Source organism: Carlito syrichta, unplaced genomic scaffold (assembly GCF_000164805.1).
Source record: "Carlito syrichta isolate Samal-C Ts95f unplaced genomic scaffold, Tarsius_syrichta-2.0.1 Scaffold301942, whole genome shotgun sequence".
Classification (NCBI taxonomy): domain Eukaryota; kingdom Metazoa; phylum Chordata; class Mammalia; order Primates; family Tarsiidae; genus Carlito; species Carlito syrichta.
In genome coordinates this window covers 154865-175515 of record NW_007246038.1, presented here as the reverse complement: position 1 = coordinate 175515, position 20651 = coordinate 154865, and the positions used below count along the sequence as shown (strand labels likewise).

Genomic DNA, 20651 nt, shown 5'->3' with positions numbered 1-20651 from the left:
AGTCTGGGCAACAGAGTGAGACTCCAACTTAAAAAAAAAAAAAAAAGAATAAATACACAATTTTTAATAAATAAATTCTGTTTTTTGGGGGTCCCCCGATAGATCAATAGATAGATAGATAGATATCTCCTGTATAGCTTTACTATACAGAGTAAAGATTTAGAATTTAGAATTGATCAAATGTCATGTCTGTTGTCCTTTTATTTAGATGAGACGGTATATTCAGAGTGGTGTGGCTGTAGACTCTGCTTTTATTTAATACCCATTTAAACACTGGGTATTCGATCTTTGATGAATATCTGATCTCAAATACAATACTCTTTCTATGTGAAATCAGATCCAAGTGGCATTTGACTTGCCACAAGCCAGAGGAAGATCAATCTCAATCTCTCTCTCTCTCTCTCTCTCTCTCTCTCTCTCTCTCTCTCTCTCTCTCTCTCTCTCTCCTCTCTCTCTGTCTGTCTCTCATGGCATGGCTATGTCCTTGGTTGATGTTTAAGGTAATTACATCAAATACATAGATATTTTTGTATATATAATCTCTGGTTTTCAAAAGCTCTGAAATTATTTTCAAACTAGGTTATATAGAATTCTCAGGAAATTAGACAGGCTACTCCAGGGAACAAAGGGCTGTACTTGAAGGGAATACACGTTCTCAGCCCAGCTGCTCCCAGTGTACCATCTGATTCTTGATACACACCAGACCCTCTTGACCTCAGTGATATTGACATTTAGGGCTGAGTCATTCTTTGTTGTTTGTGGGGTTGTCCTGTGTACTGTAGGATACTTAGCAGCATCACTGGCCTCTACCCACTAGACACCAGTAGCATTTCTGCCCCCACACCCAAGATATGACAACCAAAAATGTTCCCTGAGGAAAGCAGTCATGAACCATTGATATAGACGTACTTCATGTCCTGAAAGATTGGGCTCATGGGTCAGGGAGACCTGGGTTCAACTCCAGTTCCTCTTCTTACTAGCCAGATAACCTTGTCCAAGTTACCGGGCTTTCTTTATTGCCTGTTCCTTCACTGTAAAAACACGAGTCATGACACCTTCTGCACAGAGCTGTTGATGATGAGGAAAAAAACCGACAAAAGTCTAGTGGGCACCCAGTGAATATTAGTTCTTTCTTTACTTCCTCTTGCTTGCTCCCACTGCTATTATTCCAACACTAGAACCTCAGTATGATGGGAGAGGGGTGATGAAAGGAAGTATTTGCTTTCCATCGTATTGGAGGAATGATGCTAACACTGAGATATTACACACACAGGTACATTCCTCAGAAGCAACTATCTGCGTGTTGTACCTCAAAGAGAAATCAAAGATTAAAAAGGTATGTTCTACTTCCAAAGATGTTTAGAAAACACTCCTAAACCTTTCAAACACTTTGGGATTATTCTATCACCAGGGCTGTAATCAACTATGGATTAATGTCCAGGTGGGCCAATTTAAGCAAACTGTGTAAAACAATACACGTATTTAACAGCCTAAGGGGACTTGCTTACATTACAAAATGATCCCTCTACAAGCTTTTGGAGAGCTTTCTTAACACATCTAAAACATAATTCTATTTGTAAAGGGTTAGTTTACAGACAACTCAGAAACACTAATATACTGGTTATTATAAAATAATCACAACTATTTTATAAAGTGGGGCAAAGGGGCACTTCTAACACTATACTTATAGATTAGTGGTGTGCATATCTTTTTTAACATTGGGACCTTAACATGAGTGTTAGGAAAATTTCAATTAGCTTTTTTTTCTTTTAACAGTTTTACTGAGATAATAATTTATGTACCATAAAATTCACCCATTTTAAGTATACCAGTTAATAATTTTTAGTACATTTACATAGTTGTACAACCATCACCACAACCCAGTTTGAGAACCTTCTCAGCACCCCAAATCAATTGGTTCTTAATGGCATTCCTAGGGCACAGGGAAGTACTTTTACATTTTCTGGTCCTAATGAACCACAGGCCCCAGGCAGATGTGAGATCTGAGGACAAGTTGAAGCTAGCCTTCATATTTTCCAAACCACTTCTGTTTGGACTTTAAAGTGAGCAACATTTGGCCCCCAAATTGACTACAGTGTGAAGTGTGCTTTGTAGGTCAAGTTGAAAGAACGGAGGGGAAATGTTCACCTTCCTCAAGTGAAGAGGGGTTGGTGTCCACATAGAGACGGGAATGGAAAAAGTGTGAGGAGACTTGGAGAGGATGGAAGAAAACAACAATTCTAACAAAGACACCAAGCCAATGAGGAGGAATGAAGAGGGCTTTCTCTAAGTCAATTAGTTGAAAACAGGTGGTTTAGTTCACGGGCTGCTCTGGAGGCCTGTTGCGATGTGCTTTAGCAGGAAACTGAAAGTCTCCGTAGCATTGAACTGTAACAATAAGTCCCACCATGTGATAGGAACTACAGTATATGGCATAATAACAGTAAATGTTATGGCACTTGACTTTGCAGCCTATAATCTCCCATTCCATTGGAACAGAGATTCTCCTGTCAGCAAGAGAAAACTGGACAATTTAATTTTCATTTCTATTCAAGCACAAGCCTGTGTTGGAGTTCATCCATGTTTTCTATTATGTTACTTGAAACATGGCTGCATAGTGTGATACAAACAATATCTCAAACTGACATCAATAACTTAGTTTTGGACCAATTGATTTCATTCTAAATTATCACTGGCTGACAGATACTGGTTGCTGCCCACACAGATGTGAAAAAGTCATGTTCTTTAAAATGATAATAATTTAAAAATATAGCTTTATTAAGCAGAAACAGATTTATTTAGAGCTAATACTGATGGTTTCTACTGGCTTTTGGACTGTATTATGCTACTCAATACACTCCATATTTGGACAGCTTCAATTGTCTGAATCACTAACAAAACTTTCTGGTACAAAGAATTTCCTCCTTGGTCCAAAGCAATGAACAAATGCTACAAAAGCAGTCCTGAGGAGAGACCACAATGTCCACAATGTCCTTTTCTCCTCGACCGACCCACCTACAAAGAACATTTCTGCCTTTGGGTCTAAAGACACTCTGCTTAAAATCTTCTCCTCCCTTGGCCTCTCTGATGTTGCAAGATCGTGCTTTTCCCTTAAATATGGACTTTGTGGGGTCTGGTCTTCAGCCCTAGGTTCTTCTTTGCCTTTTCTCATGGTAAGGACTTTATCTTCCTGGCCCAATTATTACTTCTAAGCAAACAACATTAATAATAAGCATTTCAATCTTTTTACAGCCTACCAAGTGATTTGACATGATTCTGAAAGACAAGGTGAGGAAGTAGATAGAGACGTCAGTATTCTTTAGAGATAAAGAAGCTGAAGCTCGGAGAGTCTGTATAAATCATGAAAGGCCACCCAGCTAAGAACCTGCAGATTCAGTACTCCAACTCAAGTCTGCAGAGGTCACTCCTGCCTTCGCCTCTCTCACCACCAGAAAGCTCCTAACCCTACCTTCAATCTCCGCCAATCTCTTGAGCCTCTACCCTCCACCTTCTGCCTCCATTCAGCACTAACATGGGCATATCTGGCCCAATCGTATAGCCAACACACTTAACTAAATGCATTGTGTTTTCCCCCAAACCAGCTCTTCCTCCTGACGTGCTTATTTCTACCCATGCCATTTGTTCCCACCACCTGACCCTAAAACGTCACAATGAATAAATCATTCTCTCCTCCTTATGGCTTCCAAATCCAATCTGTTGCTAAAGCCAGGCAACCACTCTCCTGTATTCTTGCATCCACATCCATCCCTTCTTTCCTGATCCTTCCATGAGCTGCTTCATTCCGGCTCTCTCTACCTTTCATCCCAACTATCAAATCACCTGACTCCTTGACACCCATTGTTCTTCATCTGGTTGGGCTTGCAAAACACTATCAGTTATCTGAACTTTCGAACCTGGTCATGTCACTTTGGTGTCAGCTATCAATGGTTTCCACTGCCTACAGAATAAATTACAAATTCATTTCCCTCAAACTCAATCCAGTCCCTACTTATATTTCCAGGTTAACTCCCTTCCTTTCCAACACAACCCCTCTACTGCAACCAAGCTGCCCAACACTCCCTATGTAGTTTCCCTGCCCACCTCCACTACCCTCCTAAACAAATCCAATGTCAAGGAACAGGTAAGTCTGTCTCCCTTCATAGAGCCTGTCCCAACACCCTGAGTCCCAGGGAGAAACCTTTCCTTTGATCAGCATTACTTTCTACCACTCAGTCATCATTTATACAGACCTCCAGTGATATCTTACTTTTCTTTTGCCATCTTAGGGACCCAAACAGATCCACAGTCCCTGAAAGGTAAGGCCTGTGTGTGAGGGTGTCAGTATACGGCAGCCTTGCATTTGACTAGTAGATACTCAAGTATTTATTGGTTGATCATGTGGCTGCCAATCATAATTTCTTACAATGCAATTAATATATCCATTAAATTACTAACAAGAAGTTTTAGTCTTCATGTCCTCGTGGCAAAGTGAGAGAGAACCAAACTTCAGCGTTGTCTTTGTGGGCTCCCAAATACATACAACTGGTGCTTAGTTTTCACAGTATGAAAAGTTTCTATAGGCTGGGTGCTGTGGCTCACGACTATAATCCCAGCACTTTGGGAGGCTGAGGTGAGAGGACTGCCTGAGCCCATGGGTTTGAGACTAGCCTGGGCAACTTGGTGAAACCTCATCTCTACAATAAATAAAAAAATTAGCCAGGCATGGTGGTGTGTGCCTGTAGTTCCAGCTACTTGGAAGGCTGAGGTGGAAGGATTGCCTGAGCCCAGCAGGTTGAGGCTGCGGTGGCTGTAAGCATGCCACTGCACTCTAGCCTGGGTGACAGAGTGAGATTCCGACTCAAAAAGAAAAGAAAAGAAAAGAAAAGAAAAGCTTCTATAGACTAACCCTGTCCTGCCCTCATCAGTACTGCCAACATTTCCAAACTAGCTTGTCCGACTGAGAAACATGCGATTCATATTTTGGTGATAGCCACCTCAGACATCTCCAGACCCAAAGTAATTAAGGGTCAAAGGTCAATGCTCTTTATGGTCCTGTGTATTCTGGAAGAGGGAGAGCATATCCTTTCCTGTGTGAGGTCCCGCATGGCCTTCACTTAACCAGTCACCCTGGCTTAAAACAGGGCACAAATATTAAACCAGTGCTAGAACCAGAATTTAATCAGTTCACTCTGATGATTCCTTTTCATGCACAGCCGATCACGGCTCTGCTCTTCCTTGCCCTTTAACCAGATCAAAAGTTACATACAGTAGGCCAGAGTTTCTGTTATTATTGCATCAGTCCAAGCTGTCGGGTTATGCTGCCTGACAGGGCTTCTCAAAGGCTGACTGAGGATATAAATCAGCTTCTGGAAACAGGGCAAGTACTTTTGGCATTTACAGCCGCAACCACACATCCTACCCCCAAGGCTTCCCAAGATCAGACCAGAGACTGCAGTTCAGCAGTTGCAAAGATGCAACTCTATTAGCAAGTCCCAGAAGAAAACAGCACCCACACCAAGAAGTAACAGTAACAGCAGGCGAGGAGAGCATTCATTGTCACTGGCTCTAGCACTCCTATAAGGCCTGCCAACTGTCACGCATTTGTTTCTAAAGTGAGAGGCCAAAGCAGATGATGCTGAAAATCTAACTTCCAAGTCAAATCAATCTCTCCTAGTGGCTGCCAGAGGTTAGGGAAGTGGGTGGGCAAGAGGGAGGTGGGCGTGGTTATAAAGGAGCAACATAAGGGATCCTAGTGGTGATGAAAATGTTTTCTCTCTTGACTGTGAAAGACACACAAACCTACATGTGTGATAAGATTACACACACACAACTACTAGTAAAACTGAGTAAGATTGCTGGTTTGTATCAATGTCAACATTCTGGTTGTGATTTGTACTATGGTCCTGTAAGATGTCACCATTGGGGAGACCAAGTAAAGGGCACATGTATCTCTTCATATTCTTTCTTACAAATGCATGTGAATCTACAATGACTTCAAAATTAAAAGTTTAATTAAAACAAGGTAAATTCTGAAATGTGGCCTTCTATATTACACAGAATATGAGAGAATGTTAACTTATGACCCCAACAGGTACAAATAAAAGATATAAAGCTAAATAAACAATTTAGTCTCTGAATCTGGACTTCTTAAAAGGGCTGTCAACCAGGTCAGACCGCCAGTGGCCTTAACAGCACATTGGCCTCACACCCACCCACCCACCCAAAAGGACCTCTGACTTTTGTTTACCCAGAGAAACTTCAGCTCCTTCCCGGTTATCACATGGTGGTATCCTGACCTTGGGAAACTCACTCGTGTTCTGAACTAAGTGGCAATTACCACACCAAAGCTCATTTTCAACTCGAAGTCAAAACACTTCTACTGCTGTATCTACGATGAACCCTGCCATTCTGCATTTGTACCCATTCACCTTTTTATACTAAACACACATATTATTGGAAAATATGAAAATAAGGGCTAATGCCCACTTTTACAAAAAGGCTTACTCATCCTTTCTTTTCATTAGACCATGCAAAGAATTTCTCCTAAGGCCAGAGAGGGTAAAAGTTCCAGGCATTCTGTTTTAACCTGGGAAGCACCATCACTCCCCTTCTTTACAAAGCTGCATCATCTAATGCAAAGCGAGGGCTGTCAGCCTTGCATTTGAATAGTTTCCTTAGTTCTCATTGCTCTGCTTGAAGAGGCAATCCAGGTTTTGCAGTTCTTTTCTAACCCTGCAAAGAGAAGCAAGAACACCGTCCTTACTCACCGATGTCATTGCTGCGGTCCGAGAGATCCTTGTCCAAGATGCTGGATAGTGAACTGCCCGCCAAGTCAATCTTTGGAATGTCACCCCTACATTAAAAACACAAGCCCAGACATTTAATAGTTGGTGTATGTCCTTGTCACTCTGTCAGCTTTCTTGCTGCACACACGTTAAGGAGTGTGCTGTGTGTGGGGGTGGGTGGCACTGTCGCCTATGAGGGAGCCAGAGAGTCAATGAGCTGTCCCAGCCACATGGGCTGGGGTGCAAACCAGCTGACAGATTGGATGTGCTCCTCTCCAGCACACATTTTCAAAGATGGCTATTTTAAAAATGACTGTTCGCCAATGCACCTCCAGCCACAAACCCTCCTGCCGGTACACAGGGTGTGACAGAAGGCCTGCTCCTGCCCGTGGCCAAATAAGCAAATGATAACTGGAAGCTTTCCTTTTAAGGAGCAAGGAATTTAGCCAATGCTGCTTGTCAAAGGTCAGCTACTTTTAACCTTGAGAAAAAGGTTTTCTGGCCTCAGGCTGAGCCATCAGCCAGGCTGTTGACAGGCACAAGGTGTCGAGTTGAGATCTGGCAACCTGAAAGCTGGCACTGTGGCACAGGCCTGTAAAATTAGACAGCTTCTGGGTGGGTGCTCCATGCCCATCAAGACACCAGTGACTTCCCTCTATATCTGGGCTAAAAACAGTTATTTGGGATGAGGACAGGCCTCTAAGACAATGAGAGAAACACAGAGCATAACGTTCTTCCAAATCCTTTCCTTTTTTACAATTCAGGGTTAGGTATACAAATGTTGATTATGCAGGTACCCTTGTTGACGAGGTATGCCCCTCCCTCCCCATCAGTTGGGCAGCTCTTTGGGCCTTTGGGGAGAGATGAGCCACAGCAGAGACTATCCAAGGGCTGTGACAGCAGTGCAATAGGAAAAGACCCTCGCTCATAAAATAAGAGACAGAAGTCGAACAGTTGTTCCTGGCAAAGCAACAGAAGTAGTCCATCTCACTACCCCTGAAGGTCACCATGGCCTGAAGCTGAGCTGCACAATGAGTAGTAACAGATTTAGTCAGCACACACTTGTCATATACCTCTTGCTCTGGGAGTAGTAAGAGGCGGTACCTACTCTGGAAGGACTCACAGTCTAAATGTGAGAGACAGACAAGCACATGTCCACACGGCCCAGGTTATGTAAGATACAGGCATGTCATGGTCCTATGGGAAGAAAGAACAGTCAGTGCAGGGGATCTGCATAGTGGAGGGTGGGGAACACACAGAGGTGACAATACAATTGGGCTTTGGAGGAAAAGGGGGAGAGAATGGATCTGTAAGAGGTGTGATGAGCAAGGACCTAAGTGTGTGAGAGAGTGCCTGTGTGGACTGGGGTCCCAAGGCCAATGCCTGAAGTCCCCAGAGAAGATCGAGAGAAGAAAGGCTGGCAAGGTTGAGAAAGGTCTGACTGCTAGGTCAGGTACTACAGGGCTCAGTTTGCCCCGGTCCTGGAGGTAATGGAGGACGGAGAAACAGTTGCAGCAGGAGACTTATAACCTGTGGGTCAGATCAGGGAGGGTGCTATATGTAAACTCCGAATAAAGGAGTGGACAAAGAGGACCTTGGGTTTCTCACTCAGGAAGGGGCGGTGGTGGGAGCAGTCAGAATGAGACTTATGTCCTTGTGATAGTTGAGAACAACCAATGAAAGGAGGTAAGTTCTCCTAAATTCCCAAGCATACAACCACACTGCCTCTTAACCTCAAGCACTCTCAACCAGAGAAGCAGCAAAGGTGAGAATTCCAGGGACCACGCTTGGGCCTAATGACTTGGCCTCCACTAAGAGAAAATATAGCTCCAACATCTGCCAGATTTTCTGAAATTGGAACCCATTATGTATCTGTACAATAAATGCAGTTTTTTCCCTAAGACATAAAGTCGTGTGATGCTCAGTACAATCACACTGCGAGTGTGCATTATGACACTTGCTGGGCCTTTCAGAGCTAGGTTGAAATAGAAGTTCAGGAAAAACATGAACTCCTGTACCTGGAAATGAGAAGAAGCTTGGACTTCAGAGAAGGGCCTTTACTCCTGCCTCATCCCAACTTCCTAAGGCCGTGGGGCCCTAGAGGCCTGGTTTTCAAAGCAGACTCCCTTTCTCCATCTCCTGGACACCAAAGCCCAGGTCCCACAGGACCACTGCCTCAGGCAGATACTGATCCAATAGGAACAGGAGGATTGAGAACATTTATTTCAAAACCCTTCACTGTCAGGACTCCATTGTCCACTAATTCGAAGGCAATCTTCCGAATAAAATGTTTCAGAAATGCAGAATTGTTCGTAGAAAAACATTTTTATTTTCAAAAGTTTTCCTTTCCCCATATATAAATAAATAACTGGGGGCAGGAGGGGGCTAAAATATCATCATTTGGTATACACAGAGGCTGAGAGATTTGGTGCTGACATCCTCCAAACTGACTGAATGCAAGTTATACTCACAGCCAGACAGTTCTGTCCTTTCTGGAATACAACAAGGACTAAAACTTATGGGAACATATGCCCTGCAGAGGCGAGAGGCCACTTAGGCAGTAAGTCCAGTGAATTTCACTTGGGTCTTTTTTTTTTTTTCGGTCAAGGGGGAAGGTGGCTTGAGGTGACACCCTGGTGGGCAGCTGGGGAGTAAGTCAGGGGACTGTTGGTGGGGAGATGGAGTTTTGCTCATGAGTTAATCACATGTATCTCAGAACAATTCAGCTGCTTCTGAACATGTGGTTTATTTGTGTATTTTGGTAACTGTCAATCTTAGAGCTGCTATTTCCCTCTACGATTTGACAGCTGGAAGCTTCCAGTCAAATATGAGAAACTGCAGGGGACTCTTACTGTACATTACTATGTTCATCTTGTCTTGAGTTTTATTACTTTTCTATCCTTATTTTCTTTGTATTGTCACTCTCAACTATTTTATTTTTTATATGAATTTTTGTTTTTCTTTTGAATATACACTTTTGTTTTTTAATTATTTTTTATTTTTAATTGACAAATAATAATTGTATATATTTATAAGGCAGTGTGGTGTTTTGAAACATGTATGCATTGTAGAATGATCAAATCAGGCTAATTAACATATCTATCACCTCAAACGGGTATCATTTCTTTATAATCAGAACATTTAAAATCTTCTCTTTTAAGGGAATGGCAGTAGCCAGAAACTGGCAGGGGAGCGAGGGGGGGCACATAACATTAATAAGGGCACCTGATCTCAAATCAGGCAAAGTGGGGACCAAAGGAAGGCCCAAACTTTATCTGTACAATGACCACTTGTAGACCTAATCCTGAAATGTACTCCACATCTTTAAAATAAAATAAATAAAATTTAAAATTGTCTCTATTTTGGCTGTTTAAAAATATAGACTACATTATCATTACCTATAGTCATCCTGCGTGCAAAAGATCCAGAATTTATTATTCCTATCTACTGGAAGCTTTGTACTCTTTGACAAATACCTCCCCTTTCCCTGTCCACCAGTCTCTGGTAACTACTATTTTACTCTCCACTTCTATGAGTTCGACTTTTTTAGATTCCATATATAAGTGAGACCATATGGCATTGGTCTCTCTGTGCTTGGCTTATTTCACTTAGCATAATGTGTATTTCTGAAAGTTACCTTAAGTCCATTGTGGAATGGCATGTGGTAAAACTAAGTAATTTTTAAGAACAGGGTATACATCAATAGTATTTAAAATGTTCAGATGTTCAGTTCTGGGAATCTATGTTAAAGAAACAGTCTAAAATACATCAGTGTGTTTATCACACTGCTATCTGTAATACATAAAACTGAAAAGAACTGGAATCTTTCATAAATGGAGAACACTTAAATAAACTATTATATTTGATAGAGTTTTATATATCCATTAAAATGGTGTTTATAAGTGATTTATACTAGCTAGAATGATACAATATTAAGGGATAAAGGCAGGTTTAAAACAATACACACACCAATGCACATATACCCAACATGCCCTTTTGACATATTCGAAAGAGTTTTTTTGTTTGTTTATTTTTGTTTTTAAAGACTAAAAGAATATTTACAGTGGCTATTCCTGGGTAGTTGAATGGGTGACTTCCACCACCCAGCTCAGTACCAGCCACCTGGCAGGGACTCTGAAAACATCTGTTGAACTCATGAACATTTGAACATTTGCCAGATTTTCTGAAATGGGAATGCATTATGTATTTGTACAATACATGCAGTTTTTTCCCCCTAAGACATAAAGTTATATGATGCTTAGTACAACCACACCTATGTGAAATTGGTGGAAGACAAACCAAATCATACATAGGAAAAGGATGAGAAAGAAATAGTCCAAAAATGTTAATAATAGTTGTTTCTGCAGTAAGACTACAGGTGAACATTCCCTTCCTTTTAAAGTTTACTTTTAACAATACTATAGAGATTCATACAGTTCAGGCAGCCCATATTCTCTCTTCTTTCTCCCCAACAGCATCACCAAGGTCAAGATGAGATTGCCTGCTCCTGCCCTACAAACTCTCCTTTAAGAACCATCCTGACCCTAGATGCTCCATAAGGTCATCCCTGCCCTACAAACTCTCCTTTAGGAACCACCCTGACCCTAGGTGCTCCATAAGGTCATCTCACCCAGGAACCAGTTGGGGGTATGTAGAGTTATAAATCCTAGACTTAGAAGTTCAGGCCAGGTGTGCTACATCTATATCAGCTGTTCACTACCTGTGTGACCTTGACCAGATTACTTAACCTCTCTGGACCTTGGGTGCTTCATCAACAAAATGACTGGTGGGCTAGCTCAAAAAGGATCACCTCTGAGGGGCCTTCTAGAGCTCTTGTTCCATAATTTCAACATTAGAGAAATGTTGGAGCCCGAGGTGGGGTTAGAGCAGGGGGTGGTCCTGTGAGTTGTGGCAAAATTCTAAGACATTTCATCACCTCCTTTGCCTCCAAATCTTGTCTCTGTCAATGTTTGGAATGCCCTCCCTTCCCACTCTACTTGAACAAATGTAACTTACCTTTTAGGACTCAGAGATTCTCTCTTCCTCAAGTTTCCTGCAACATAACCCTCCACCCTAACCCTTATCAAAGCACATCATATTTATACGTGTACTTAATGATCTACTCCACTTATTCTTCAGAATGGGATTTTGTCACTTTTCTCAATGCTTTATATGTAGGTACACCAAAAGAGTTTCCACTTGACTAAATGAGTACGTAAACATGATTTGTCTGGGCTTTGTACATCTTAGGACATAACCTATGGATAGGTTATATTCTTGATTCTATTTCTAACTTCCTGCTCTAGTCTGTAAGGCTGCTATATAACAAAATGTCATAGACTGGGTGACTTATAAATAACAGAAATGCATTTCTCATAGTTCTGGGGGTTGAGAAGTCCATGGTCAAGGCACCAGTAGATTCTGTGTCTGATGAGGGCCCCACTTCCCAGTTCATAGATGATGCTTCCTCACCGTGTTTTCACATGGTAGAAGGGTGATGGTTTTCTAAGGGCACTAATCCCATTCATGAAGGCTTTGCCCCCATGACCTAATCACCTCTCAAAGGTCCCATCTCTCATCCTTTCACCTTACAGGTGAGGATTTCAACACATGGATTCTGGAAGGGGCATTAACATTTAGACCACAAGCCGGGCTCGGTGGCTCAGCCTGTAATCCCGCGCCTTTGGGAGGCTGAGGTGAGTGGATTGCCTGAGCCCGCGGGTTCGAGACCCGCCTGGGCAGCGAGACCTCATCTCTACAATAAATCAAAAAATCAGCCGGGCGTGGTAGCGCATGCCTGTAATTCCAGCTACTTGGAAGGCTGAGGCGGAAGGATCGCCGGAGCCCAGCAGGCGAGGTTGTGGTGGCCAGGAGTGGCCACTGCACTCCAGTCTGGGCGACAGAGTGAGACTCCAACTCAAAAAAAAAAAAAAAACAAAACAACATTTAGACCACAGCACCTACATTCTCAAAGCATTTCTCATACTTGAGTAAAGTGTCAACACTTTTTTTAAAATGTGAAAGAAAATTTTTGAGTTGGGGTCTCATTCTGTTGCCTAGGCTAGGATGCAGTGGCACGATCATGACTCACTGAAGCCTTGATCTTCTGGGCTCAGGCGATCCTTCCACCACAAACTCCTGAGTACCTGGGACTATAGGCTTGTGCCACTATGCCTCACTAATTTTTAAAATTTTTTGTAGAGACGGCATCTCAGTCTCTGTCTCTGTCTCTCTCTCTCTCTCTCTTTTATTTTTTCTTGAATTGGAGTCTCACTCTGTTGCCCAGGCTGGAGTGCAGTGACACCACGGCCACCGCAGTCTCAATCTGCTGGCTCAGGCAATCCTTCCGTCTCAGCCCTCCAAGTAGCTGTAACTACAGGTGCACACCACCATGCCCAGCTAATTGTTTTTTGAGTTGTTGTAGAGACAAGGTCTTGTCAAGTTGCCCAGGCTGATCTTGAACCCCTGGGCTCCGGTGATCCTCCCACCACAGCCTTCCAAGTAGCTGGGACTACAGGTTTGTGCCACCACACCTGGCTAATTGTTAAAAATTTTTTGTAGAGACGAAGTCTCTCTATGTTGCCCAGACTGGCTTCAAATTCCTGGACTCAAGCAATCCTCCAGTCTCTACCTCCCAATGTGCTGGGATTATAGGCATGAGCCACTGTACCCAACACTTTTTAAACAAAAACCAAAATTTATTAGATCCCTAAGAATATGTCTATTATGGGCTGAACTGTGTTGAAGCCCTGACCCCTCAGTTTCTAAAAAACTGTAATTACAAACACACTGAAGATAGGGCCTTTAAAGAGGCAATCAAGCTAAAATAAGACTGTTAGGGCAGATCCTAATCCAACCCAGTGTCCTTATAAAAAGAGGAAATGCAGACAAGATATCAGGCATGTGCACACACAGAGAAAATAAAAAGTGAGGACACAGCAAGAAGGTGGCCAACTGCAAACCAAGGAGAGAGGCCTCAGGAGAAACCAATCCTGTTGATATCTTGACCTTAGACTTCTAGTCTCCACAACTGTGAGGAAATGAATTTCTGTTGTTTAGGCCACCAGGTCTATGATATTTTGTTATGGTAGGTTGCACAGACCAATACAACATCTCTGTCTGAGAAATCCTAAGAAACAAAACATTTTATGACAATAGCCATCAATGGAAACTGTTGCTGCAAGGGCGTTTTGTGTTTTTGTGTGTGTGTGGTTTTTTGTTTGTTTGTTTGTTTATTTGTTTTGAGTTGGAGTCTCACTCTGTCACCCAGGCTGGAGTGCAGTGGCACACTCACAGTCATGGCAGCCTCGACCTGCTGGGCTCAGGTAATCCTTCCACCTCAGCCTTCCAAGTAGCTGGAAACACAGGCATGCACCACCATGCCCAGTTAATTTTTTTAAAATTTATTATAGATATGAGGTCTCACCAAGTTGTCCAGGCTGGTCTTGAACCTGTGAGCTCAGGCAATCCTCTCACCTCGGCCTCCCAAAGTGCTGGGATTATAGGCGTGAGCCACTGTGCCTGACGCATATTGTTTTTATAACTGTTAAAATTATAAAGAATATCATGAAGATGAAAAACAAAGATGCAAGTTACTCGTAGCTACTAAAGGCTCTACCCCCAACTTTGGGAGTACTGTCCTTTTTTTTATTATTTTAAAGATGTGGGGTATAATTCAAGATTAGGTACACAAGTGGACACCATACAGGTAAAGTTTGGGCCTCCCTTTGGTCTCCACTTTGACTGGTTTGGGATCAGGTACCCTCATTGATGTTATGTGTCCCCCACCTTCCCCTGGCAGTTTCCAGATACTGCCAATCCCTTTCTTATAGTATTATAGCAAGTGTTCAGGGTCCGTTAATGATTGAGGGAGTACTGTTCTAATGGAAGCAGATATAAGGACAAAACTATTCTGCTCCAAGTTAGCCAACGTAGCTGCCACTTAAGTGGCATTTAGTGTGACCCGGGGTGAACCCTTGCCAGCGAGGGGCTTCTGACTCAAGGGAAGCATTTCACATCTCTGGGGTTTGCCTGCAGGCTCTGTACAGATGTTCTGATACCTGAACCACAAGGGACCAACCTGAAGAAACAGGGACTAATCATCCCTGAGGGACTCCTTCTCAGATTCTAAATCACCAGCCACATTTTGATAGGAAGGAGATTGGGATTACCCCCATCTCTCCAACTGAGCCCTGATCCCTCATGCTAAGAGGCAGACACTGGTTTAAGCTGAAATGATCTTCTACACAGGGCCAGAAACAAGCCTATTTTGAAAACACAGTAGGTATAGTTTAAAAAAGGTTCTGATCCTTCCAAGTAGGGAAGCTGCAGCTGGTGTTTTGACAGTGTTCAGACTGTGGGTGTGTAAGCATTTTACAATATCTATTTGTAAAGCTTTTCACTGTATTTATAGACTCTTACAACAATGCTAATGAATTTCAGTTCTGAAAAATACCAGAATTTCTGAAATTCTGTGAAGCACGTGTCTGGAAAGGCTGACATCCAATGAGCATGCAGCCCCTCAATGGTCCCCATTCTTCCCAATCTGCTGAACATTTTGACAAAAAGGATGTTATTGAACTCAAAGGAAAAGGAAAAGGCCCATCCTTTTGTAATTTACAAGCTCCTGCAAGTGCTTTTGTCTGGTGAGTTGCTATGCCCACAGCTGTTAACTAAAAGGAGAATATAAGAGAAGACAGGCAATATTACCATATAGCCAAAGACATCAGAACAAAGTTGCCCTAAATTGTTTGTGATTTTTTTAAATCAAAATAATGCTATGTTCTTGTATTTTCCTCTGCAGTTTTAGTTATGGACACTTAAAACACATGACTTGGAAAGGCAACTAGCAGCAAAGAGATTCCTTGCTTTACTGGGCCAAAAACCTAAATCACAGAGAAGGGACTGATTTGTCCAAGGACCCTAGTAAGTACAAGTAAACCTATGATCCCATAAAATAACAGCAGCAGCTACCATTTATTGAATGCTTACCACGTGCTAGGCACTAGAATAAGCAACTTTCTTTCTTTTCTTTTCTTTTTTTTTTCTAGAGACAGGTCTCCCTCTTGTTGCACAGGCTAGAGTGCAGTGGTGCAATCATAGCTCACTGCAGCCTTGAACTCCTGGGCTCAAGTGATCCTTCCACCTCAGCCTCCTGAGTCACTTAGACTAGAGGCATGAGTCATCGCACCTGCTTAGAATAAGCACCTTTCATGTATTAAGTATTCAATTCTCACAACCATCCCTTGAGGTACCTACTATGTCTCATCCCCCTTCAGTGAAGGGCTCATCACCCCCGCTGCCTGCTGGGAGTGTTGTCAGCAGGCAGCCACCAGCTGTTGGCTCCTCCAGGGACCATCTCAGCTGCAGTCTCCTCACACAAGGCACTTCCCCCTCTCAAAGGCAGTCCACACCCCAAGGCCCAAAGGTATTAACGTCTAGACCATTGTAGCCAAACACGGGACAATTCAGATGGGCCATCTTAGCCCCAAAGCTCCCCATGGATTTGGCTGAGGCTTTTTGAGCCAGCATCACATGACTTTTCCCTCTGCTCAGACCGTCTTCCTTCTCCCTTCCAAGAGTATCGAACCCTAAAATATATCTTCATATTAAATGCTGGCTCAGAGTCTGCTTCCTGGAGAATCCCTCCTGTGACACCATTATTTTCATTATACAGATAAGGAAATTGAGACTCAGTGAGATTAAGTCACTTGCTGATACAAGGTCATAGGTGGCAACATCTAGATTTAAGCCAATTAAGTCTAACTCCAGAGCGCAACCTCTTGAATCTTTCTCGAAGCTGCTTTACTCAGCCTCCTGGTCTTCCCGGCTGGTGATCTGGCCTTGGGGACAGTGAGTCATCAAGGATACCAGGCAACCTATGTCACACCAGCTCACTGCCAGCTGAGTAAATTGCCTTTGCTCCCTGAGTTTAAAAGTACTGCTAATAAACAAAAATCATGCCTGTGACCCATCCAGAGGGGGCTGCTCTTCCCACTTAGACCAAAGACATAAGACAAGACTTAGTGCACAGATAGGAATGTGGAAGATACACCATGTGCACCCCTTGAGATCATGAACTTAGCCAGTGGCATGGCCCAATTTAGCCTGAGTTGGGACAGTTAAGCCAAGACATGTGGCACGAACAAGGTGTTGAAGTGCACAGGAAGCCAAGGCAAGCAAACAAATAAATTAGCAGCAGCACTAACAGCAGCAAGAAAAAAAGACACCAAAAAGAACCCACACACCTTCTGAAGGTGAGTAGGGATGAAGGGATGAAGGGAGGAAGTGCAAATCTACCGATTCCTACTGACAAAAGATTCCAAGTCTATATGGTGACTCTTTTTTTCCCTGTCTTCTTTCTTTCTCCAATTCTGCAACCTTATTCATCACCCCCTTCTAAAGTAAAACCACTATTCTTATTGTTCACCTCTATGGTCCCTGGTCAATCGGGCACCAGAGGGTGCAAAGTCAGCGCAAGTGAGCACTCCCTTCATGCTCTCCTAGCTGCCTGCTCATAACATCTCAGACTTCAGCTCTGAGTGTTAAATCTGAGTAGAGAGAACTCAACTCAAGCCCCCATTTTATTATAGACAAGGGTCCTGCACTTCAAGGGCAGGGAGTGATATACCTAAGGCCACATGGCTGATTGGTGGTAGAGCTGGAACCAGATGGAAGTTTTCTGACACCAAGCTGGTCCAATCTTTTCCCACCACACATGGGATAGCAATAATAGAAATGAGCATCCATATGCACATTATTTTATGATCCAAGAGGTTTTTTTTCCTCTCAAATCAACAACTATAAGAGAGCTCCACCCATCTGTAAAGACGATGGATGCAAAGCCCATCTTTCAAAAGCCTTCGGCCCAGGGATGGATGTTACTGCCCATGCAGGATGGATCTTCCATGAGGAAAGGACAAAATGGGAGCACTAGTAACCCCAGTTTCCTTTGTTCCTCACATGAGAGTAGAAGAAGGCTCCCTCCTCCTTACCATAAATATAGATTCAAAGGTTCTGCTGAATTCTGTGGACTCCCTACAAACCCACTTGGTGGCCAAAAATGTCCCAGGAATCACAGGTACTTTTGGACTGCAAAGGGAGTCTCATTTAAATGTGGGACAACCTGAGCGAGGCCAGGGGCACAAGAAGCAGAAACCAGAGTGGTGTTCCTGGCAGCTCTCCCTTTGCATGGCACGTCCTTGCCCAGATGAGCACAAACAAGACTGGCTATTTATAGAAGGTGAAGACACGCTGGGAGGTGATGGGACATTGCTCACTCCATTCCCCTCCAAATTTCTGTGGTTTGTGCAGACTCTGCAAGTCTATCTGGAAGCAGGCCTCCCTCCAGAGCCCATCCAGGGCACAACAAGCCCTGCAACCACCTACGGCAAAAGGATCGTGATATCCACAGGCCTCATCTGCAAACCCACAGTTTGACAACTCAGAGTGGTGCAAGAAGCCTTAAAGATGCTGAGCCCAATTCTTGGGCAGTGTCTGGAGGAGGGCGAATTCATCATTGTGCAACTCTGAGAAATGTTTGTGGGGTGCCACTTGGAGGAAGAGTACTCAAAGAAATAACCCATAGGAAAAGCATCATAGAAACCAATGAGTATGGAGCATGTGTGAGGTGTTAAAACTTCCTACTGTTTCACTGCCTGATTCTGGCCATCAGTGGCAGGAAAATCAATGTAGCTCAGTTTGGGCTGCCACTAAATCCATCACTATGGTTGGTTCTTGCTCCAGCAGATAAAATACATTCCATGTGTGAGTGGAAAGAAAAAAAGAGACACGATTATACAAACAAATGACATGAGGTCAGCAAATAATGAAGATATGTGTAAAATACAGCAAGGTGCTTTCCCCTGTGCCCTATAGGATTTCTATGTTCCATAAATCAACTGCCCTCTCTCAGTTACTGGCCTTTCCTGAGTCCTGAAACTATCACTGCATCTGAGGAAGGCTGTTCATGCCTTCACCCCAGAGACCTCCCAATGTACTGAGAATGTCCACATTTACACTCCCTCAGGGCTCCAGCATGACCTGCTTGCCACTCCATGGGAACCCCTCTCCCATTGAGCTCACAGATTTAGTGAGTGCCTCTCAAGTTGCCAGGCAACAAGCTCAGAGCCTGGGGTGGAGCAGTCTGTTTAAATTCTCCACACCTGAGCAAGGTAGGCCTTATTGTGCCATTTTGCAGCTGAGGAAACAGACTTGCCCCAGGTCACAGGGTATCTAAGAAGAGGGGTGGGGTTTTGACTCTGATGTGCCTGGCCCCCAAGTCCAAGTAACCCATGGGTGAGCTTGGCTACCAAAGTAGATGGCCTGGCCAAATGTGACTCTCTCTCTCTCACACACACACATACACACACACACACACACACACACACACACACACACACACACACACACACCCACCTCTCTCGCTCTCTCTCTCATCATTGAATCCATACCTAGCACACATTTTCCATCTTCTTTCCATAGCCAATTTCTCACAAGACAAGTCTATACATGCTTGGCTGCCTGCTCATTTTCTCTTCAACTCACTCCAAATCTGTATGCTGCCCCCAATTATTCCATAGAGATTGCTCAACTTGGATCATCAAGGGTCAACTAATGATCAAAGCTTAGGTATCCCTGGCTCTCACGATGGCAGCGGTTCTCACAGTGTGGTCCCCTGACCAGTAGCAGCAGCACTGGGAACTTGTGAGAAATGCAAATTCTCAGGCCTTACATCCTGAATAAGAAACCTGGGGCAGTAGTAGTCTGTTTTATCAAGTTCCTCCCACCCAGCCCCAGTGATTCTGATGCAAGCCCAAGCATGAGAACCACCTGTCCACACTCCCTTCTTCTAGTTTCCATGGCATCATACTTCTCCTACCCTTTTTGATGACCTCTAGTCCTTCCTCCACCGTATAAATAATAATTTTCCCTGCACTTGTCCTTCTCCATAATCTCCTGGAGTGGTTATATCCATCCCATGCTTATAACTACCCTTTCTGAGTCAATGACACCGACCTCTGTAATTTCTAGCCAAGTTCTCTCTCCTGAATTCTCCAAAAACATGTCATCATACTTGTAGAAAAGGAGGAAAACACTCAAAAATCATACAAGACACCACTCTGAAAAGAAGCTTAGGACACCTGAATAATCCAAGTTCAAAATGATAGCCTAAGCACCCAGGTACACAGTTTGCCTGTCGACTTAGGGAACACCTGCGTGCACTCACTAACTTTCTCTTTTTCGGTTACTTAATTGATTAGTGCATACCTAATAAGAGCAAAAAGGTCTTTTAAATGCTCTTTTTTGGTGGGCATGGGGGCTAGACACCTCGCCGAGTGATCAGTACCGGCAAACTTATTTCCTGCCATACTGTATCCCTGGGGTTTTAGGCCAGGATGCCTTGGTAAATCTAAAGAAAAAATTAACTTCCATACCAGTAAGTTGTTCTCAAGAGAGACATCTGTCCTTCCCTGAGCACTTAGTTGATGTTCGGCATATAAATGTTTACTTAATCTTTGCCTCAAGCTAAAATGCCTCAGAGCCCATCAAAAACTTATCTCCCAGTGTTTCACCAGTATCATTACAAGTAGGAACACATATAATTCAACCACACTCCTCCCATCCTATGCTCCTCTTCTCTCAGTATAGCCTCCGGCCTTTCACAGGAAAGGTACGTGCATGTTTAACATTTGAAGCAGTAGGTCATCTCCAAGCAGCACAGGTCTGGAAAGTCCCTGGGCCTCCTGCCCACATCCTGGCGTTTACCACTCAACTGCCATCTTCTTTTTTTTTTTTTGAGTTGGAGTCTCACTCGGTTACCCAGACTGGAGTGCAGTGGCTGTTCCCCGCCCCCGCAGCCTCGGC

General features: G+C 43.4%; 1 protein-coding gene across 2 annotated transcripts in view; it reads right to left on the bottom strand.

Moving 5' to 3' along the window:
* Window positions 1-20651, bottom strand: part of SH3KBP1 (SH3 domain containing kinase binding protein 1) — a 188282-nt gene that overhangs the window by 32099 nt on the left and 135532 nt on the right. For both annotated transcript variants that reach the window (XM_021711223.1, XM_021711224.1), the window contains one exon: window positions 6768-6853. In XM_021711223.1, the coding sequence (XP_021566898.1) occupies window positions 6768-6853 (86 nt within the window). The remainder of the gene's footprint in view (window positions 1-6767; window positions 6854-20651) is intronic.